This window comes from Diadema setosum, chromosome 16 (assembly GCF_964275005.1).
Source record: "Diadema setosum chromosome 16, eeDiaSeto1, whole genome shotgun sequence".
NCBI lineage: Eukaryota > Metazoa > Echinodermata > Echinoidea > Diadematoida > Diadematidae > Diadema > Diadema setosum.
In genome coordinates, this window is record NC_092700.1 from 18,546,557 (window position 1) to 18,571,167 (window position 24,611).

Consider the following 24,611-nt stretch of genomic DNA (forward strand, 5'->3'; position numbering starts at 1 on the left):
GTGAATTTTTAACCTTATTCTGTCTGGTGCAATATTAATGTGCATATACTATGTTACGGGAGGTTAACTTGGCCTAGCGAACCATCATAACCACCAAAATATACCCAGACTCTCAAACAAGGTGTTTGGTCGATCTCGGTCATCTTGTTGAACTCTTTATTTACATATTCCTCCGCGGAACAATCAAGTGCCCAGAAATGATAATACAATGCACATGTATCCATAACACTTCCCCCCTAAAAGAGTGCATTTAACGTTTTAACACAAATGGACTCTATGTACGTTGGCACAATATTTTGGAACAGCATTGTACATTCCTCTTCCAATTCACTCTTATAACTCCATGAGTTTACCATGGTTGCATCATTATAAGAACACATAAACGAAGTATGCTATGGTTATATTATCATCATAACCTGTGATAAAACATGTACGACTTTAGTACCATTCAACGTGTACCAAACTAACACTCTCGTGAATTACTGCTGCTTGTGAGTTACAGCATACTGGAATTGCATGTAGTTGTGCAACACTGAATACTGCAATGTTAACTTTCTCAACACCTTAACCTTTATGCAATCATGTCATGCATACAAACAATACACGTTGTACCAAAAGCAGATGGTTTCCTCATTAGAACATACATATAAGTCAATTTTACACTGTCATAATGATTAACCTGTGTACGAAGATCATAAACACGTCATCTCTTCCACAAACAACTGCATATAATCCAACTGATGTAATCATATACTGTACATCATATTACCTACAACCACAATATCATATTCCATGATATGTGACTTACATATACCTGTACACGTTGTGTCAGCATCTATTGAAACGTTAAAACATCAACAAATGTCATATATCCTACTTATGTTTCTGAAAACTTTCCTGTCAACATACAAAACACCAAGAGTATGACCTGCCTGACAAAATATCAAATGAACCTGAATGAGATATACTTGATGATAACCTGTGTCTACACCTAAACTTAATAAGCGAGTGTATACCTGCCTGTATACATCCTGGTATAACACATTCAGCTTAAATACATGCCTGTTGGTATGTTGGATACACTGTGAAATACTGAACACCTTTGCCAAGGCTATGATTGAGCTATAATAATGAGCAAAAGTTTTGTACATGTATAACTATATAATTGCTGTACCTAATACAGTATACTTATGCTAATTAAATCCAAAAGGTAACATCCAATACTTAGGGTGTATGCCACAACAAATTTAACCAACGCCTGTACATGTACAAGTATGAAACTTCAAGTACCTGAACTGTACCTACATTACTTGATACACCACATTCTCTATACAAACAGCAACACTACCTGTTTGAAATCATTTTACCAACAACTCACATTCTTGACAACTGTTGATGGCTAGCGTAACTTAAAACAGCCTTCATAGTGTCTTCTTTTGTTGAGTGACTCAAAGCACAAATATAGTTTGCTGTGTTTCCTTATTAACACAAACATGTCTGAAGATACTTCCATGTTGTTATTTACACATTCAAAGTGCCATTCATGCTGTTGGCATCACAATTATAGTGTATGCAAGATGCATACATGTACCACTTGTACATATACATGATGTACACACACTGTCCTGTGTACTTGCAAAACAAAATTACACCTGTTGAAAGTGTTACAAACATAAAATACATTTGCACAAATGTTGCATCTGGCAACAAGACAAAATATCGAGATGTCTCAATTAAGCACGGGAAAGGGCGTCTGCGACAATGTTTTCCTTTCCGCGAATGTGCTTAATGTCAAGGTTATACTCCTGTAGGATTAAACTCCATCGCATCAGTCTCTGGTTTTTGTTTCTCATTCTGTTGACGAATGTCAGTGGGTTGTGATCAGTCCACACAACAATCGGTTGAGTTGTGCTGCCCACGTAGACATCAAAATGGCTGAGCGAAAGAATTAACGCTAGGGTCTCCTTCTCAACGGTAGAATACTTCCGCTGGTGCGCGTTGAACTTCTTTGAGAAGTAGCAGACCGGTCTGTCCACTCCATCGTCATCAGCTTGCATCAGCACGGCGCCTGCTCCGACATCGCTGGCATCGACAGCTAGGCTGAAGCCTTTCTTGAAGTCCGGCGCTGCCAATACAGGACCACTCGACAGGATTGCCTTCACTTGGTCAAACGCAGACTGGCATGCGGCTGACCACTGGAACTTCACGTTCTTCCGCAGGAGATCAGTCAAGGGTGCCACAACATCCGAGAAGTTATGGCAGAAGCGACGGTAGTATCTGGCTATGCTGATGAATCTCATCAGCTCCTTCCTCGTCTTGGGAACAGGGACATCTTGGACTGCTCCTACCACATACATGACTGGCTTCACACTCTCACCTGCACTTCTTTCAACATACTTCTTCAACATGTTGATGTGACACAACCGTTTCTTTTTCTTTCTGTCTGGAGTCTGAATGATGTAATTCACATCACTCAATCTCTCCTCCACGACATAGGGACCAGAGAAGCGAGCACACAGAGGGTTACCAGGAATGGGCAACAGTATCAATACCTTTTCACCGGGACTGAACATTCTTTCCCTGGACCTCTTATCGAACAACTGCTTCATGTTCTTTTGACTGTTTCTCAAATGTCCAGCTGCAAATTCACGTGCACGAGTCAGCCTACCACGGAACGTGGTCACATAATTCAACAAACCAGGTGACTCATCCTCACCCAACAGCTTCTCTCTCAAGACCTTCAGTGGACCAAGAACCTCGTGTCCAAACACTAACTCAAAGGGACTAAATCCTAAGGACTCTTGCACTGACTCTCGCACCGAGAAAAGCAACAACGGCAAGCCTTCATCCCAGTCCTTCTCGACCTCAAAGCAGTATGTTCTCATCATGTTCTTCAGCATCTGATGAAAATGTTCCAGAGCGCCTTGACTCTGTGGATGATAGGCACTCGAGGTAACACATTTGATACCCAACTCAGGCATCACTTGCTGAAATATCTTTGAAGTGAAGTTGGAACCCTGGTCTGATTGCACCACCTTTGGCAAGCCAACCGTTGTAAAGAACTTCACTAACGCCTTGCTAACGTTCTGTGCAGTGATACGCCGAAGTGGCACAGCTTCTGGAAATCTCGTAGAAGCGCACATCATAGTGAGCAAGTACTCATGTCCAGCCTTTGTCTTTGGCAAAGGACCAACACAGTCTATGATAACTGTGCTAAATGGCTCATCAAATGCTGGTATGGGCTTCAGGGGAGCAGGAGGAATCTTCTGATTAGGTTTTCCCACCACTTGACAAACATGGCAAGTTCTACAGAAATCTGAAACATCCCGTCTCAAGCCAGGCCAAAAGAAATGTTTCAAAATCTTGTCAACCATCTTATTGACTCCAAGATGACCACCAAGAGCTGACTCATGCGACACACTCAAGATATGTTTACGAAATACTCTTGGAATGACAATTTGGTGAACTTCTCGCCATTCTTCATCACTAGAAGAGTCAACTGGCATCCACTTCCTCATCAACACATCTCCTTTCTTATAGTAGCAAGTCCTCTCACTCAGTGCTTCTTCTTCAGCAAGAGCACCATCACACAACGCTACCAACTGTGGATCATTCTTCTGTGCGTCAATCAAAGAGCTCTTGTTCAACCCAATCTCAGTTTCATCTACAGGCTGAGACTCATCCACTATCTGATGTGATTTTGATGCTGCGGTTCTACTTGCTTCTACATCATCTAACCGACAGAAGAAACTCCCTTCTAGACCGATATCCCCTGGACTAGCCTTCAATTCAGACTCCTCTGATTTTCTAGACATGGAACGTGTGACTACACAAGCTGGGAAAACTTCAGGGAATTCCTGAACCAATGCAGCTGTCTCATTTCCTTCTTTATCCAAAGGGACTGCACTGACCACTGGAATAGTCACTTTGTCTCCTGCAAGATCATTGCCTAACATCAATGCTACACCATCCATAGGAAGTGACTTCCTAACACCAAGGCTCACCCTTCCTGAAACTAGGCCTGACTGCAAATCGACTGTGTGAAGAGGGGCCTCAACGTAACCTCCTTCTACTCCTTGTAAAAGTACACTTGTGCCTGTGGACGACGTTTGCCCAAAAGGTAAAACACTGTCAAGAATCAATGATTGAGATGCACCAGTATCTCGCAGGATGGTAACCTTTCTGGCTTCATCACACCCTACCAATGACACATAGCCTACAGAAGTGAATGGTTCATACTGAGACTTAATCTTGTCTTGATCAGCCGACTTAATCACACTCTGAACTTGTTCACACCAATCACCTGTCGATTCAACCGAACGACTCACCAATCCATTTGGATGAGACTTCTTTTCTTTGTCTTTTTCCTCTTTTTTCTTGTTCAGAACGGGACAAGTAGACTTCACATGCCCTGGTTGCCTACAATGGAAACACACAATAGGCTTCTCAGTGTTCCTACCTTTCTTGTCAGTCTCATTTTCTACCACTAGACCAGTCTTCACCTCTGTCTTACTGCTAGAATTTGTCTTGCCAACACTTAGACGATAAGGAGCTGCATATTTGCTTCCTACATACCTGTTTCCATGACTATGGGACAAAGTATACTCATCAGCCATTGTACTAGCTACCGACAAAGTTTTCACCTTTTGTTCCTCAATATGTGTACGCACCTCTTGAGGTAGTGAACTCTTAAACTCCTCTAGTAGCACAAGTTCCCGCAAATCTTCAACAGTAGCCACGCCTACTGATTGCAGCCAAAGAGTGAAGGCGATTTCCTTCACTTTTGCAAACTCTCTGACTGACTGTGACTCTAATTTTCTACTATTCCTGAATTTCTGTCTGTACGCTTCAGGAACCAAGGCGTACGCGTTCATGATTGCCTTTTTTACTATTGCATAATCCTGAGCTTCTTCGCGCGAAAGTGAAGCATAAGCATCACATGCCTTTCCCTTTAACTTAGTCTGCAGAAGATGAGGCCATTTTTCTTTCGGCCATTCCATGCTATCCGCCACTTGTTCGAAGTGCAGGAAATATCTATCCACGTCTCCTTCATCGAACTCGGGGACCATTCTGACATTTTATGGCGATATCAAAATGCCCACCACCGACGCTTACACCGTACTCTCTCTCACCGACTTGACGAGCCCTTTCTAGAGAAACCCTCTCTCTCTCTAACTCAATTCTCGCTTTCTCAAGTTCAAGCTCTTTCAGACGTACTTCTACACTCCCTTGCACATCACCAGGGGGACTACCTGATAAGTTACGCAATGCCTGGAGGGGAAATACTTCTTCATCTACAAGAAATTTGATTGTGTGCTGTGTAATCTCTGACTTTTTCATTGTACTCTTCACAGCAGGAACCTTGTAGTTTTCTGCAACACGCAACAAATCAACCTTTTTCAAGGTTAGCAACTCCTCAACTGTGGGTGAATCCACAAACTTCTCGATGGAAAACTCTTGATCTTTCTCCATTATGCACCAATAATGTACAGTTAATAGTGCAACAAGAAAACCTGACTTCTCACCAGCCAGCCAGCTGAAAAAAACCCTTTTCAACTGTTCAAAGAAAACCAGTCGAACTATAAACAATGACCCGTATGCTATACCACACACGACCCGACTGGGAATAACCCGTATGCTACACCACATACGAACTGACTTGAAATAACCCGTGTGCTCAACCACACACGAACAACACTGGCATTACCTGTGTGCTAAACCACACACAAACCACCGTGGAATAACCTGTGTGCTATACCACACACGAACAACCGTTAAATCACCTGTATGCTAAACCACATACAAACCACCGTGGAATAACCCGTGTACTAAACCACACACGAACCACCGTGAAATCACCTGTATGCTAAACCACATACAAACCACCGTGGAATAACCCGTGTGCTAAACCACACACGAACCACCGTGTACGGGACCAACGACCAACGTTTGACCAACGTTTCCACGCAGACACTACACACACACAGCGTATAACCGGACTAAACCATCCTCAACACTACGCACGTGCCAAATTAACCCTTTCGATCCCGAAAGAAATACGAACGTGTGCTTCCCTTACGCATGCGCGCAGACACAGAAAGACGACCGATTTACATCAAAATGTATAACATATCACTCCGCGTCCACACACACACTACGCCATAAAACGCATCATGCTTTCTCAAATCGTAACACCTGCACATACAGTAAACTGTAACAATCACGATGCAAACTACATACAGTACTGTACGTAGTTGCGCGACGCGACGTAAACTGTATCGCGATCGCCCATGTCCACGACATAGCATAGAGTGCTACACCACGCTACTCACCGAAATTCATCGGCCAAGCGAGAACGAAAAAACACTCCTGGGATCATATCAAGCCCGACCAAATCACCTAAGTCCGCAGAAACCCTGCCGAACTCCTGTGACGTGCCCCCAATTTGTTACGGGAGGTTAACTTGGCCTAGCGAACCATCATAACCACCAAAATATACCCAGACTCTCAAACAAGGTGTTTGGTCGATCTCGGTCATCTTGTCGAACTCTTTATTTACATATTCCTCCGCGGAACAATCAAGTGCCCAGAAATGATAATACAATGCTGTATGTATCCATAACAACTATGATATAGACTTTTTTTTTATGTATTCGTCCATGTTTTGATATTCCGCTAGTATACCCTGCAATATGGTTTGTTGTCTTAGATGATTATTCCTCTCTTGCAATATCACTTATTTACATTTTATACTGGTTACCGATTTTTTGTCCAATATATTGCTGTTCCGAAGGCCAGAGTTTGATTTCATTGTCATTTTACAATAACTGTATTATATTTATACCTATATGTATTTCGATTTGTGTATTTCAATGTACCGATCATAATTTCTAATTTGTTTAATTTGGTGATGATGTACTCCAGGGGTGCAGACATGCATGGGTATTCGTGCCTTTTTTTGCACCCCTAGACATGTTGTTTTTGATTTGTCTGAATAAATACAATACAATACAATACAATACAATACAATACAATACAATACAATACAATACAATACAATACAATGTTTTAGCCAGAATTTCGAATACTTGTTTCTTGTGGGAAGGGGATAAAAAGTTTTAAAGCATAAAATACACAACGAACGGGGAAGACATGAGGTGATTACCTTGTATAATGCCTCGTAGAATTTTCATTTGTGTTACAGAGACCATTTATATCACTGATGGAAATCTATCAAACTGCGAGATTCTACGAATTTCTAAGTTTATATGTCCGTTTTTAGAAATGGCTATCAGTACCCATACCAATGGAAAATCAAGCTTTTAGAATTTGAACAATGTTGACATAAAAATTGATAAAAAGATGATTTTCTACAGAAGAATGTTTTAAAGGCCAAAGGTATAATTCTGTTAAACCATTACCTCTGAAGGTTACCTCGAAGATTTTCGAGCTTTGCAAGAAGAAATTGGTATTGATAACAATGATTATTTGAGGTTACAAGGTATTTTGCATTTCAGGTTTTATCTGTTAGTGTAGAATTCCAGCAAGTCGTAAAATACATTGTCGTCCTTCCGGAACCTTTACCCCTGAGTGCCCGATTAAAGAGCAGACATATTAGTAGAATCATTATGAAACTCCGATTAATACTTTTAGAATGCAGTCTATAATTATCGATATGACACAGCAGGATTATGTATAGCACGCAAACTTATTGTGCAAGCGTCAACAGATGCAAGAAGCAGAGAATTTCAGTTTAAGATATTTAATAACATATTACCATTAAACTATAAGTTGCTTAAAATGAAGTTAGTATACTATTCTCATTTATGTTCATTTGGATGCTTAAAGAATGAAACGGTTGAACACATTACGTGGGACTGTAAAGGTGTCACAAACATTTTGGAGGGAAAATGAAATAAAGATTTGTAATTTCATAATGTGAAGACAGTCACAGTGTTAACAGGAGTCATAGAGATCGATACAAACAAACTATTGGTAAACCATATTTAATTTATCAGGAAAAAGGTGTATTTACACAAGCAGATGTAACAGTACTTTTCCCTGCTTGTCCTTTTTAAGACTATGTTATTCAAATCATACTGTGAAGAGTGTCATATGCATATTGCAAAGAGATAACGGAAGATTAATTTACATAACCTGAAATGGGAAGCACTCCGCGGTATTATCGAACTTTAATCATTCAGACCGAATGTTTCGCCATGGCATTTTCATTTTTTTTTTCCTCTTGATATGGCATATATTGTTGGCACTATGTATACGCGGACCACACTTTGACAGGTCGTATAAGCAACCTCTCAGCTATGTCAGCTCTTAATGTTCCTTTCCATATAAACACACACAGACAACACACATCAAAAGAAAAATGTGAATGTACAAACAAAAAGAAGCCAAATAACATTATTCACTGCCAAGTTTTTCTCAGCTGTGGTTACTTCAGGAATGTTTTGTGTTGAGTATCAAATTACAGCATCATATGCACGTAAAAAAATGTCCGATTTTGATTACACTTTTGTAACTCCCTTGAATTCAGTTTGATCTTGCTCTTCCCATCAGGACAACACACAGTGAACTTTCTTTTTTAAGATATTATAAGGCAGAAGAGTAGGCATATGTGAAGCAGGCGGAAATTTTTGAAAAAAAATTGAAAAACAGTAGTTTGCGTATGCCCTTTTTTTTTGGGGGGGGGGGGTGAGTTTTCTATCGCATAGAGATTGCCTTACATAGCAACAACCGGCTAGATTTTGCTATGAATTAAAATCAACATTTGATATTTAGTATTTACTCTGACTATAAAGGAGTTTTAGTCGCGTATAAAAACGCCCCTTTGTCATGTGTCACTCCACAGATGATAACTGAGGCTGCTATCAGCCGCTGATCAGAATAATATAAAGCATTCAAGTATTATATATGACACTCTAAAATTGGTTTATCGTCTGTAAGCATGACAGACACATATGTGCGTCAGGTGCTCAGCAAGTTACTAACACACCGCCTCGTAGAGGCAAGCGATTGCGCGAAACAGAAATGCGTGCCTAGCTTCTACAGGTTATGTAATATTTGCACAAGCCCTGTGCGCATACTTTTTTTTTTCGTAGGTCTGTACTTATTCTTATTTCTCTTTTATCCTTTCTTTCTGTACTTTCCTTTCTCGAACAAATTCTGCCTAGACTTGCTTCAAACACGCTAAACTTTGCTGAGACGCACATAATAAAAAGGATACAGTATGTCAGATTTCAAACGTCCAATGAGTTCTAAAAGTCCTTAACAGTTTCTTAGTTTCATTGTTGATTTTCACGGTTGTCACGGGATACAGCGCAAATAACGTGCAGAGCCTACGTGAGCTGGGTATGTGCAGAGTGGGATGCTCTATCTCAAGGCAATGAAATTCACATGATCACGAACTAATTCCTATATGCGTCGACGTTTAGATAGTCACATGCCGCTGATCCTATAGTGAAGATGATTACATAGATGACGTAAATCATGTAAATTAAGACATTATCTACCTTTATAGTCTATCAACTATCATCCCTAGGGAGCTTTGGGGGACGAGGGGGGAAACCCACTGGATCATTCTTGGGAGCTACGGATGCCCGTTGCTATGGAAACTCTTCCAGCCCCACCCAAAGAGGCAGTCCCGGAGGAGGTTCAAACGGTGGTAGCGGAGGAGGAGTAGTCAGGATTGTCCAAGCAACACAAGCACAGGTAGGCATTATCATTGTTTTGTCAGTTTTTTCATGTCTAGCAGGCCTACTTCGGTTCAAGTGTTGTCTGCGTATTTATTTTTTGTAAGTTATTCTCTCCCTCTTTTTTCTTGATTTGATTTGATTTATTCTCAGTATGCCATTTTCATTACAAGTACATTTTCTTCCATTTCAGTAACACTGCACAAAATACCAGTGCTACGACTATTTGTCAACAACTACCGTCACATACATCTGTAACATAATCACATGCGTTACATCTTAAAGGTCCAGTTTACCTTTGGGAGCATAGCAGTGACTTCAAAAATGTTCAAGATATCACATTTGATGCATACTTATGTGTAGGTCTGTTGTATCATAAAACATCCTCCCATATGAAATATTTGCAATAAAACGTAATCTACAAGGAGACATCAGGGTTTTTCTCAATAAACCGTAACTGTATACGGTTTAGTCTCGAAACATTTTTATTATAACTATTGTTAACATTTTGTGTATTTAACAATGTATTTAACAACACTTAACATCGATTATACGGATTCAAATTTTGACAGTGGTTGTCTCTATCCCTAACTCACATTTTAAAACTATTTTAAAGCACTAATGCTGGGTTTTTGTTTCATCCGCAAACATGGCAAATGGTAAATTATGCCTTTAATTTGCATTCTTGAATTCATTGTTGGACATGGCATGTGACAAAAATACTTTGAATCACAGACTATTCATTGGTTGGAAAAATGTATTTTTGTGTTCACATGGATAAACAAAGACACATCTTTGATGACGAAGAATCTCACTGTCTTCTCAGATTGATGGAATTGTGTCCGCAAATGGTTGCCCGGCAACATCACCCGGAGGAGGCGGTGGAAGTGGTGGAGGCGTGTTCATCAGTGCCACACGGTTGGAGGGGACTGGACGAATTGAGGCCAACGGTGGTCGCTCAGTGGGATCAGGGGGAGGAGGCAGCGGTGGTCGAGTATCGGTCATCTCTGACGTGGCTACATTCCAAGGAGAGATGGTTGCTGCTGGGGGTCGTCCTGGTAAGAAATCTGACCTTCTCGGCATACACAACATCAGAGCGATATAACCCAAGATCATGATAGACTAATATTGACTTGAAAGGCAAATAAGATATGATATACATCAATCACGGCTGAATAACGAAACAAAAAAAAAAGTAATATGTTAATAGAGTATGTGCGTGTGTGCGTTGTTTTTTTTTTGGGGGGGGGGGCTGTAAAGGCACCGTGGGGAATACATGGAAAGAAATAACTAAGTATCATTTGTTAGAAAAGCCGTCTGTCTCATCTGGGAAATTCCGAAACTCTCCGTTATCCAAAGCTAATTTGGTTAACCTTGGTTAACCTTGTTAACCAAATACTGTGAAGTTTACAAATCCTCTCTCAAGCAAATAAGAGCGGCGCATGAATATGGGGCAAATATTGGTTCTTCGATTATCTTGGCGTGAAAGCACTTTTGCAAAATGAGACCTTGCTATTCTTAATGTGATTAGAAAGTTTAAGTTTCAGTTTGATTTTATTTCTGCAATTTTTTTCAAGGAAATCATACTTGAAAATGACAACACGTGTGTCTGACAGCAAAATAGGGGAAATGTATTACATTTATATTATAGCAATCACAACAATCTTTAATATTTAAATATGATGACAATAAGATCAAAGGAATCGACGATACTCTTGTTTCCAGGTAAAGAGTAAGGAACAAAAATATGCAAGAGCTTGCCATCTTAAGAAAGCGCTTGATGGTGATGGCAGCCTCAAAGAGTAAATAATAAACATGATAATACAATATATACAAATTGGGCAATTTCGCATTGAACTGTCTGTGCTAACTTTGTGACGTCTACAAGGGGAATCTAGTAGGGTAAAAAGAATGGAAAAAAGAAAAAGCAACATGTGCGGAGCAGTGAATTGCATTGCATATCTTATTTTTATACTGTATTAGAATTAGATTGCTGTAACATTTCATAAGACCCATTTTATTTCCCATCCCCTCTCATTTGGAAAATAAATTTCAATCTCAGTATATTTGAAGAATATAACGTTGAAGTAAAATTTAGGGAATTTGAGATTGTTTCCTTTTTTGCTTCTAACTCTGCTCAATGCGTCGATCAGATCATGGGACGGATGACGTCATCCTGACAAAGACCATACAATCAACTTCAACTGGGGTTCGAACCCTGAGTGCAGGCAGGCCATTCTACTTGACGGCAATACGAACCACAGGGACTTCAAGCCAGTACGTGAATGACTTCACGATTCGAACCCGTGTTGGCAGTGACCCATGGACTTCATACAAGGTATATGACTCAAATATTGTCATACATGTATTTGCTTTCTCTAACGCGTTGCTGTATACAGCGGTAGTCATAGCAATGACCCTATTATAACACTGTAAATGTCATGTCTATTCTGGTATACTACCTTACTCGTGACTGCATCTAATATATTTGCTTTTACATTTTTATTGCTTTTCCCCCCTTTATTTGTGCACATTTTGCAATGTAATGCCTGTTTGACACTGCGGGTTTCCTGGAATGGGACTACAGGTATGAACAAATATTTGATCATGTTAAAGGGTGTGTACAGTTCTGGTCGAGGTGAGGATTTAGCTTTTAACGTTTTGTGAGATATTCAGATACCACTCTATGAGGTGTCAAAGAGCATGCAATTCTAAGGGGTATCAAAAGTTTATTTGATGAAAATCGGTTTTGAAATGGCTGAGACAAAGAAATCTTAATAAAAGGCGTGGCCTGTCACCTTTTATTATTATCACTTTTTTGGATATCTCAGCCATTTGAAAACCGATTTTCATCAAATAACCGTTGAATCCTTCTTGAAATTACATTCTCTTTCATATTTCACAAGAGGTTTCTCATTATCTCACCTAGGAATGTTCAAAACATGAATCCCCACCTCAACCAGTACTGTACAGTCCCTTTAATGTCTAAAATACTGCACTCGTTATAAAAGCAAATAATCATCGACTGCAAGGGCTAAAGGTACAACCTAACACCACCGAGGTGATCCGCGAGGTGTCTATCAAGCTGAGCTGAAAGCGAGGGTTTATAGACACCTCAAGGATCATTGATGTTAGGTTGTATCCACTGCCCGAGAAATCGGAGATGATCATTTGCTTGTTATCCCACATCGATTGACAAACGTGAAGTATAGTGATGAAAAAAAAATGTATTCCATCAACCACGCAGATTTTTATTTTATAATCGCGTTTAATAATCACAACACAGGCGGTACAACCGCTGTCAGCGGCAGTCGAATGAACGAGACTTACATTAGATTTAAGACGATATAAAGCGATACTGATGTATCAATACTTGTGCGATGTGCTCGGATGTGTGCCATGAGAACTTGCTAGCTACTGGAGCGCCTTTACCGGCCTTAACCTGGTCTGGTCAAACAAACGTATGTGGGATGTTATAGTAGGCCTAACCATGTCACAGCTGTCCCGCTTTTAATAACCCCCTTTTTTTTATTGTGGTGTGTGTTTTAGCTCTATTTTTTAAATCTATCTATCACTATCATTATTTTATTCATTGCTTGTTTGTTTGTTTGCTGGTCTGGTTTTCTTGAAATATACTTCCTTTATAACTAATCGATGTGCTCAAATCGTTGTGTTATGCGTATCACATTCTTGCCCTGGTCACTGTTCTCGGTCAATCCGGCACGGTGTCTACAGTCCCTACAGCCCATCCCCCCCCCCCCCCCCCCCGAGATTAGGGAGCTGTAGATTTTTGCGACGATGAAATTCAGAGAGAAAAAGAAAAAAAAATGTTCTGCGCATGCGCACAATATATTTGGTTATAGAAATCGACCTCGCGTCGTCTGAGTTTGCACAGTCGGTTCTGGGCCATCTTTTGCGTCCGCATAAATTCACACCGCAGCAGAGAGCTAATTGACGCAATGATCTTACGCGGACGCCACTTAACTAAGTACAGTAGGCTGCGTCTCTGCGTTATCTAACGCTACTTTGCAACGCGACGCAGGGAGAGAGGAGAACGACCAATGCAATCGTCGTCCTAAACGTCCGCGTCGCAAATCGCAGTCTGATGAATCCGACTCTACATTGTGGGACTATCAGGACAGTGTCAGACATGTCGGGCGGTGATCCGATGAGGCAAGATCGTCCGATGAGAATCACGCGCAACATGTCTGACACTGAAATGATAGTCGACTAACACAAATCGATTCATCAGACCGCGATCCGATACACTTCGGTGGGTGGCCGGAAGCAACATACTTTGCTTCCGACGAGTGACCAATGAGAAAAAGTATCTGTGGGATGGGGGTGTACATAACCCTAGATGTTAGCTTTACATTCGAACGTAGTTGGCAGCAAGCACTACGAGAATTAAGTCAATGAGACCTAAATAAGCCACCAAAGCTCAGTCCCTTTCCATCTAAGCCGCTCAAGCAGTTGTGCTAAACCATTTTATCATCGCCTATGGGAACCGGATGATGCTTGTATCAATTCCGTGCACACTCGTCATGCTCGTCATAAATCTTTAAATTTGATGATGTTGATAAGATTACATCGAACAAACATACAAACAAACAAATAAACAAGCATGATTTTATGTAGATTCATGTTCCGCCATCTACCATTTTTTGTATATAGCATTTTCTGTTTTGATTTCCACACGAACAGAGAGTGCAGTCTGCGTCAAGTGCCTTTGTATTTCAAGGAAATACGGCCCAGACAACCTCAAGAACGACGTACTTAGACGTACCACTTCTGGCGCAGAGCCTGATATTTGATCTGGGGAGTCGAACGAACCATTTCTATTTGAGGGCAGAACTTCTTGGTTACTACCCTGGTATGTTTCACACTTTCCCCTTACCATAAATATATAAGGTAACATGTCAATCATATCATCACATTAAAATACTGGTACGTCTTAAAATGAAGCCATATCATAGGTGCAGACATTTGATAATTATCTCTCATTACAATCATTACGATTTCTAAGTGTTATGATGTGGGAGTTTGACTCCATTGAGTTGTCTGCTCGGCGGCTTACACTCAGATCTATATCTCTTTTATATTTCTTAATCGAATTCTGATGGACCTTTTTTTTGGGCTTGTTTATCTGCTTTATTGCTTTTATGAAACGCTAGTTTGAATGGGGGCAATAATATAGTTGTAAGGACTATGTTCAATATCTTCTCAAAAGTGTTGTTTCAGATTTAGAAGAATAACAAGATAACCTATGATTTATATTTAGATTCATCATCATGAAAATAAGATTAGATATCTAATGAATGTAATCACAAGGAGCAGTATCAAAGAGCTACCGCGTGTTTGATGAGACTAGTCTATAGCCCTGGATATATAGGCGCAGTGCTATTTCATATTTCCGTATTTGTGTGCTTACAAGTGTGATATTCGAAATATTGCACAGTAAACATTATTTTTGTTCTCATCCTTTACAGTCACAATCGAAGATATTTCCTGTGGCCAGGATACGGATAGTAAGTGGTGCATAATCTTTGTATAGATACATTACCAGTGATGAGAACATCGAAATAATTTCGACTGCTCGACATTATTTACACCCGTTTGTCCTGTTTGTCTCAACCAATTGAGGACGGAGTCCCGAGTGTGCTCGGGCAAGTGTCTATGGGAAATGAGTGTTGTAGCAAAATCAGCCCGTCCTCAACTGGTAATATAAGGTTCGGTATAATTTATGGTGCTACAGCAAATGATAAAGATTGTGTGTAATGAGAAGTAGTGTGACCTCGCCTTTTTCACACTTTTCCCCAAGCTGGAGACAACCTTTTATTACCAAATTAATGCAATAGCAGAATGCACTGTCAGACAACATAGAATAAAGCACTCTTTGATTTTAAATGTATTTATAATTCATCTAATGAAAACAAAGCAAATAAACAAAAAGTTTTGTTCAATAGAAAACTACAGCTATAGACAAAGATGAAAGTATATGCACCAATGTCTGTTTCTATACCAATGTCTGTCTTCGTACCAATCAACTTTGGCAGCATCGGAGGCCGGAGGTCCCGGTACTGTCTACATCCAGGATACTGGTAACCAAAGAATGGTAATTGACAACCTCGGACAAGTACCAGCGGTAAGCAGATCTTGGTTTTTTTTTTTATTGTTCCATATTCCACATTTCAAGAAATACATAAAACATAAACATCACAATACAAAAGCCTGGATGAATTGTCAAGTACAGCTTATAAGACAATAAAACATGTGAAATATGAGGAATCTACATAGAAGCATTGCTTGTAGGGTGTGGAGTCCTAGATGCGGATGTGAGATTATTTCTTACTTGGTATATGTAATTAAAGGAATGACAATTTGTGAATTGGAGATCTGCAAAGAAGCTCAACGAAATTGTCATAAGAAAATTAAACGATAAATGAATAATGGTAACAATTATTTTCACTTAGCAAAAGAAATCGAATGTACAAAATTATTGTTCTTGAAGCTTTGCACATTATGAAAACAAAAATATTCTCTCTGAATTAATTCATTTATGATTTGAAACGATTTTCTCTTCATTTATATGCATGTCATCCAGTGAAAGTACACGAAATGACGTTAAGTTAGCTATCATTTTGGAAGATCAATATGATGCTATACGAGTAAAACTATGCGCCTGGAGTGTGACAGGCTGTTGCTGAAGTGCTACGCTACATTACATGTTTCACAGCATTCATTCAGACACTGATGTCGAAGAGTAAAGTGGTAATGAGCGGCTACATTTTAATCCCACGGCCATCAGATTTGGTTGAACTTTGCTTCTGGAGGAAGACATTGCTTTCCCTTGGCCGTTTTATAACAGAAACAAAATATTTCTTTTATCAAAAATGTCCGTATTTTTCTTGCAAATACCAGGATGCAACATCTTGAGCCTAATTATTATAAGAAGGCATCCTAAACTAGTTGCTAAGGTAACAAAAATCAAAAACCTCGATGTCATTTCAAAGTTTCTTACTTTCGTTTCTTAACATTTGCTTTATAGTTCAAGTACTCAGCAGACTGTGAAAACATTCTGTTGTCTGAATCTGGTAAGTTTTAACTTGGAATCACCACCTAGAATGCTTGATTTGCAGTTTTGCGAAGAACATTACCGGCCGAGAATAGTAGTATATCATATAGATATCATTTTGTAAGAGAGTCTGTGCAATGGGATTTCCAAGACGTAGGCCAGTGAGCTAAGTTGATGTTATGTATACCAGGCATATGTGTCCTGTATTATTGTATTGTGACAATTTCCTACATGTGTGACTCAGTCTGTTGGTTACCTTGTAGATTTCCATACTAAAAGTGATTTTCACAGTCAAATATCTGTGATCTGTTCTCTTGTCATCACCCATGGAACCTGCGCATTCTGATTATGATATTTTTTTTTTATACCTAATAGTCATGTTATACCTTAAAGTCCTTTCTTTCTGTTTGTTTCGCCTGACGTCATGATATCGAAATGTTCATACATTGAGTCCTTGACGGATCTTGAGATGACCTTTTCTCCCAGAGTAATTCACAAAATCTACAAGCTATGCTTCTCTTGTTATTTCCTCTTCTTCATTTAGAGTAGAAAAATATAAAATTGTATTTGCCTACTTGTTCATTTATCTAAAAACAAATTTTATATCATCATAATTGTATCCATGTTTTGTTGAAGCGTATGTGATAAGTTTCTTAAAATATCATGTACTCATGTAAGCGTTATGAATATTGCTTTGTATTACTTTATATGTAAATAAAATCATTTAAATTTGAACTTGAATAGACTAGCGGAAGCATTCCTCATACAAAGTTTGATATTTCGCCTAATCTAGATTTCGTCTAATCTAATCTAATGCTAGAATTGTGAGAATTTCAACGGTCCTCGTGTTTCATTTTCAGGTGCATCAGCGTGGCTTTCCCATGAAGAGAACAACCTTATCTTGTCGCAGTTAACTCTCAACCAGGGAGCACATCTGGTAATCGCCAGTGAGACGGCAGTCGACACCGTCCATGGTTATTCGGAGTCTTCGTTACAAGTCTTAGCAGGTGCCAGACTCAGAGTGGAGAGTGCTCTTGATGTTGACGTTGCGACGGAACCGCTCTCTGCGCTTCATTTCTTCCGCAGGACGCCAGGATCGATTACACTCACCCGGAAGGTTGGTGTGCGAGGATCGCTCCTGACGGAGGGACCCATCAGCTTAACGGTGGGTGGATACGGGGCAGCATCCCTTGATGTCTATCCAGATCCTGATGCCGGCCATACCCAGTTCCTTCAGCTACTCGTTCTTGACGTGAGGCGGGAGGCCCAGGTCACACTCCATCCTTCCCCTGCCAGCTCGGTTTGTGGCTATTCTCTGAGAATCAATAACCTGGATGAAGGTAGACTCGTAATGGCACCTAGATCTTCCCTCAGGGTAGCTTGTCCGTCGGAAATCATCGCTAGGACAGTGGCGCTGGCTGATGTGACATTTGACATAGTTGGAAGCAGGTCCCCATCTCACATAAACACTACAGAACTAGAGGTCATTGGGAATACGGATGCCGGAGTTCTGCAAATTGATGGTGATGACTCATACAGCATCGACGTCTCGCAAGATGGTGTCCTCTCCTTTCAGCCAGTGAACCCTGACTTTGTCTTTGGACAGATTTCTGTGGATGGAAGCATCACATCCAGCCAAACCCTTCACGTAGTGACCTCTGTACTCTCTATTGGTCAAGGAGGAATCTTTCAGTGGCCGGGTGTAAGCAATTCCATTATTCAGTGTCCACAAGTTTCCGTAGGAGGAACGCTCTACCCGGGAGAATCCGTTGACTTTCTTGATGGAATCAGAACTTTTAATGTGACATCGACAGGAAGAATCACTGCCTCTCCTGTTGCTCCCTTAAGGGTAGAGCACGTGTTCGTGGACGGAATAATGAACATTCTCACACCGACACTCTTCATTCCGTACGATGACTCTGAAACGTACATTGGTGACTTTGTAGTTGGCCCCAATGGTGTTCTTACGCTGTCTGCCCAGCCAGGTAGTTCTGAGGTTCATTCTATAAAGGTCAGGGATTTAGTCATTGAGGGTTCAGTTATTGCAGAGAACTTTGATATTGGGCGAGATGGGTTGGACAGACTTATAATCACAAATGGAGGTCTTCTCTGGTTCAGACCAGTTGATTCCCTCATGCAAATTGGTCATATTTCTGTCGACGGAAATATGACCGCATCGGTCCCACTCCATCTGGACTGTTCCTCTCTGTCGGTCGGTCCAGATGGAATTTTGCAGTGGCCAGGCCAGGACCAGTCCATCCTGGAGTGCCACAACGTCATCATCGAAGGAGTTCTGTCTCCGGGAGCAAGGGTTGACTTTGGTCGCGGCATCTACGCGTTTGAAGTTGGAGCCGGAGGTCGGGTGACCCTGACTCCAAACTCTCCATTCTATGTAGAGACTGTGTACATAGACGGAGTCATGGACATTCTAGAACCTGTCTCGTTTGTTCCATATCCCGGTGAAGATGTCATCCAGAAGCTCAAGGTTGGACCGGATGGGGTCCTAACACTGGCATCCAAACGGAGTGATACCTTGCCAAAGATAAATTCCCTCGATGTGGAAAGTCTCCTTGTAGAGGGTACCTTCAATGCTGAAAACCTCGATATCGGGTCGGATGGTATCAACACCGTCAGCGTCAATGGATCGTTCACTTTTACTGCTGAGGATGTGTACCTCATACACCAGATGGATGTGTCCGGCTATGTCGAGTGTAACAACGCGCTAACCCTGGTTGGTTTGCGCAATGACTCATATCTGGAGGCATATCGTGGGAGTGATATTGTCATCAACAGCGGACAGCTGGCCAATTTGTCATCATCCTTTGATGTTGCTCTCGACCGTCTAGCTACCAACGGTGCATTAACTGTGATAGGACGAGCTGATTTCCATCTTTCAAATTCCTTTCACATTGACGACGATGGAGTTGTACAGTTTCAAGATCGAGGTGAGTCACATCTTCGTACCATAGCATTATGTTATATACAGTCATGTACTCAGTATATATATATATATATATATATATGTATATATATATATATATATATATATATATATATATAGTCACATATACACTTAGGCCCTTTAAGATGCATTTCCTGTTATTTCTTCTATGTTATTTAGTAGCCGGTTGAAACCAAAACAATAGATTGTTTTAGAATATAACAAGAATATTTAAAGACGAGTTACTCTTTGTCGTATATATGTTTTTCGTGAAGTACTCCACTGGTAGGAAACGGAGGCTGGACACGATTTGATATAGTTTAGGTCTTTTCATTCCCCTTTCAATTTTGCTTTTGATATCTTGTTCGTATGTTCTCGTATGTATCTTTAGTGAACAATGTATGCATTCACATTTACAGGTATGCCATTAGAGGACGCTTCGTCGAATATCTCAACGGGGTCTTTTGAAGTTGGTGGTCAATTCTTCAGCCCCGCCCTGAGCATCAAGGCGGATAGTCTGTCCTTAGGGCCAGAGGGAGTCATATCGGTCAGTGAAGGTGGTCATTTGTCCGATAATGGTCCAGGTAAGTGCATGCATGTTACTGCTAATGAAGCACACACACACGAACACACACACACACACACGCACGCACACACACACACACGTGCGCGCGAGTGAAACATTTTATTTCTGATTATAATGTACACTTTGGTGTCCATGCCCTATTTGTCATTAGCAAATGTTTGACATTGTTTTAAAACAATGTCAAACAGTTTTCAAAACAATGTCGAACTGTTTTCTCAGGATATTTGTGGTATTTCTAGGAATTTAGCTCATAAGCAAGATACAGCTAGGTGTTAAGGCTGAATTGGGGAAATGTGAGTTGATTAATGAAGATGATAGATAATGTCCTTGGCTTTGTATTTGGCGATTGTGTAACTTGCTGTTTACATATTTTGGACGGAACAGGTGCGGGAGCAATGAGCTCCTCCGGAGCCTCGGGGGCCAGTCATGGTGGTAGAGGCGGCCATGGAGGTGGAGCGGATGCTACCCAAGCTGGAATGCCCTATGGAAGCCTGTACACCAGGGGTGCCTTGGGTAGTGGTGGTGGTAGCGGGACCACCGATGGCTCAGGAGGGAGGGGTGGCGGTTTCATGCATGCCATGGTCAAAGGAGCTGTGACCATTTACGGTCAAGTCAGGGCCAATGGTCAGGCCGCCAAGGCAAGTAAATGGTTCTCTCCTGCCACCTTTCTGACAGTTTATCTGTTGCTGTTTTATTTTCCTTTTTTTTTTAGGACCACACCGTTACTATCTTGCCAGTGGTACAATGTGCATTCAAATAGGACTGACGTACATGAAATTAACATCAAAGCAATTTACGTCATAAAAAATCGACATATGAAAGCGCAGTATCCATTTACTAGTTATAGCACAGACGTCACAGTGCATGTGTGTTCGTTTGCTTATTGAATTCTTTGATTTAATATCCAGGGTCTTCATGCCGGAGGAGGCAGTGGTGGAGCCGTTTGGGTATCATGTGACATTTTCCAAGGAAGTGGGCGTGTGTATGCTGATGGTGGGAGTGGCCAAGGACAGGGTGGGGGAGGTGCCGGAGGGCGTGTCTTCGTTCAAGCACAGACGATATCTTTCGATGATGCGAACTTTGGGGCAGCAGGTAAGGCATGTCTCTCTCGGCCAAGTTAAACATATCATGCATGTTATGACACAGGAAGGACCTAAAACTGTCTGTGTAGTTGCTGCTAGTGGCAATAACAGAGACAAGGTGCTAACTTTGGGGTTTTAATTCCGTTTGTTTACAAGATTTGTCCACTGAATGCGGCACAATGCATTAGCACATACCCACACACATTCACACAGAAGTCTTTTCCCCAGGCATGTATGTATATGACAACATTCACATCAATAATGCAAGAGCATACTACAAGAACACACAAAAATGAAACAGAGTATATAATGATACCACGTCATCCAGCACTTATAAAACCATGACAGCGTTGTGCGTCATTTTTATAGTGAAGCATTTTTTTCTTTTTACCACGACAAGACAGATATAGCAGATGCCTTATTAGTTTGAGCTTCAAAGGACAATACAAGTGAAAATTCATTTGACTTAGGACCTACACCACAATCTTTCTATAGTCAGGAAAAATACCAGTTACTTCTGACACCAAATCTATGTGCGTTTTACTCCTTTGTAAAATTATTCTCCAAGTGCATTGTCATGTCACAATATATAGGGAAAGACACACACACACAGTCGCATAACCTTTTTCATGATCCTTTGCCACCAGGTGGAGATGGTGCACATGTCGGAGGCCCAGGTTTGACCTACATAGAGAGCTCCTCACCTTCCATCCGACTTGTCCGTGTTGATAACAAGTGCAGGAAACCCGTGGTAAGTTTGAAGGCTACTATCAATGGCCACGTGATGGAAGGTTTGGCATAGTATATGAATTTCCTTTCAACACACCTTGACTTCTTGTAATGTACGTATAACACAATGCAATAGCGCATTACATTTTGATTAGGGAATCGAAAGTGCGTGGACCTCCACAAGATCATGTCTATGGGATTCACTGTTTTGTCACCAAGATAATTGAAACATCTGGACTCAGGATCATTGACTACCACTGGTTGTCACTATTACATTGCCCTTATGAGTAGAAAACAAAGCATAGTACGTTCAAGATGATTATTCTCTTACATTAAACTTAATGAAATAAGAAAATACGCGTACACCCGACTTGTTCTGTTAACGTCAGTTTTTATTTCAAAAGCAAACAATCGAAAAGAACAATTTATTTCCTGAAGCTCTTTTAAAATTACCTAGATGAAGTAAAATGTGTCAATATTGTATTTTTGCACAAAGAGAGATTTATTTTTATATTACCAGTTCGGTCTCAATTTCATGCTAATATCATGCTACTTTGAAAATGATTGTGATACGATTTGTTTTTTCTTTTGTATGACCCTGACAGGTTGACATGCCACACTCCTCAGATGACAGAGCAACAGCAGCGAGTTACAATGATTTCACTCTTTCAAGTGAGTTTCTCTTCTTACTTTTGCAAAGGCGCAAGGAACGCTTTGGCAAAAGTGAAAACAAAATAACTAGACAAGCACTCGGAGAGCACAGACCTCCGCCAAGTCAGCAACTCATATAAATTCCACCCTTACATGCATGCAATTTCCAAAATAAATTAATTAATAAATAGGAGCATTGTATACGTCATTGCACGCCAAGTTCGGCGTGAACCCCAAGTTCGTTGACCTTAGATGCCAAAAATCGAAAAATCCTTCAGAAAATCCATAAAAATTCATGGATCACTACCAAAATTGAATGAGGTCTTTTTGTGCCAATATCGACTATTCATGCAAGTTTCAGTTTAATCCGTAAACAACTTTTTGAGTTATTCTGCAACCATCAAACCAACGCCGATGATCACTTAACCTCCTTCCTTGACGGAGGAAATAATCGCCGCTCGTTTAGCGGGAATTGGAGCAGGAATATTCCTTTCTGTACGTTTCATTATTGTCTGTATGTTAAAGACAGTTTGCGATGAGTTGACATGATCAATGTTAATACATCCTTTACCATGTTTAACCTCGATATTTTCACGATGCAACATAGCATCTAATGATTTGTATTTGACATTTCTTTGCTGCAAAAAAAAAGTAAGTTAAACCTTGATGGTGTACATTCATTACAGTTGAGTCCTTTTTGACGTCACATTGTATTATTATCATTAAACCAAGCACAAGATTTATGACTGTAATCCTAGGGTAAATGCTTAAAGCAATAACATATCATGTATACTCGCTGCTCAAAGCTACGAGTTATTCTCAAACTCAGTCAAAGATTGTTTTAATTCATTAGAAATTTGCTTACATACTTGTATTGCTGCTTTAAAGCAAAATCTCAAAACGTTCACATTATTCCTTCGAAGTCTTTGTGCAAGCATGAAAGCAAGATGTATTTTATCGGGTAACTACCCGTCTGCAACCTTACAAGACGGCATTTCTTAATGAACGCATTTGTTGGAAAAGACATACAAGTCCGGCATGATACCCGGTTTTATCTAATCTAAGTATCATCTAAGAAAGACCTTAAGTTCATATATTTGAAATTCGAGAGTAAGAATTCAATACCTATCTGCCTATTAAATTCTGATCTGCAACCATAAATCTTACAGCATTCTGTTAAGATGATTTATCTCTGGTCAGTTTAAATGTCGTGTTGATGGTATGTGTTGTCGGTATGTATTATCAGGTGGCGTGGCATGGCTTGATGAAGGCTTTCACGACCTTACGGCAATCAGAATCAACGGCAGCGCCCACCTCGCCATCTTTGGCTATGAAACTGTGGTGAAAGTCGGCAACATTGATGGTGACGAAACCGGTTACATTCACGTGGGCCCCACCCAGACTCTTAACATAACAGATGTGAGCATCATTGTAATAATATGCCATATAATATTCCAATTCTGAGTGGAAGAGCTGTCAGTTCACAGGTGCGGATCCAGCAATTCCGTAGACATGGTAGGGGCGCCTTTACAAAATTAAAGGAGGGCGCACACCCCCTCCATTTTTTCTTTTTATTTCTTTTGTTAAAAAAAAAAATAAAGGGGAGCACGCGCCCGATGCGCCCCACCTGGATCTGCCACTGGTTTAGAAACAGGGAAGTGGTGAGAAGGGGTTTGGGGCGTGGATGGGGAGGATCCAGAATCAAGAACACCAGGGGCCTGTTTCATAAAGAGTTGCAATTGATCTAACTCTCGATTTATTGAGCGTAACTCGGAAAATCGAGCGGAAGTTCAATATTGAGCGTAAGCCCTGTGTCATAAGACACTTGCGCTTGATTTCA

General features: G+C 40.6%; 1 protein-coding gene across 1 annotated transcript in view; it reads left to right on the plus strand.

The window, feature by feature from the left end:
- LOC140239531 (uncharacterized) overlaps positions 1 to 16,812 on the plus strand; it is a 33,273-nt gene extending 16,461 nt beyond the window's left edge. Inside the window, exons 2-8 of the mRNA XM_072319366.1 lie at positions 9,557 to 9,726; positions 10,534 to 10,765; positions 11,861 to 12,045; positions 14,412 to 14,580; positions 15,197 to 15,235; positions 15,764 to 15,852; positions 16,756 to 16,812. Of these exons, the coding sequence (XP_072175467.1) occupies positions 9,557 to 9,726; positions 10,534 to 10,765; positions 11,861 to 12,045; positions 14,412 to 14,580; positions 15,197 to 15,235; positions 15,764 to 15,852; positions 16,756 to 16,812 (941 nt within the window). The remainder of the gene's footprint in view (positions 1 to 9,556; positions 9,727 to 10,533; positions 10,766 to 11,860; positions 12,046 to 14,411; positions 14,581 to 15,196; positions 15,236 to 15,763; positions 15,853 to 16,755) is intronic.
- Positions 16,813 to 24,611: the final 7,799 nt, after the last annotated feature.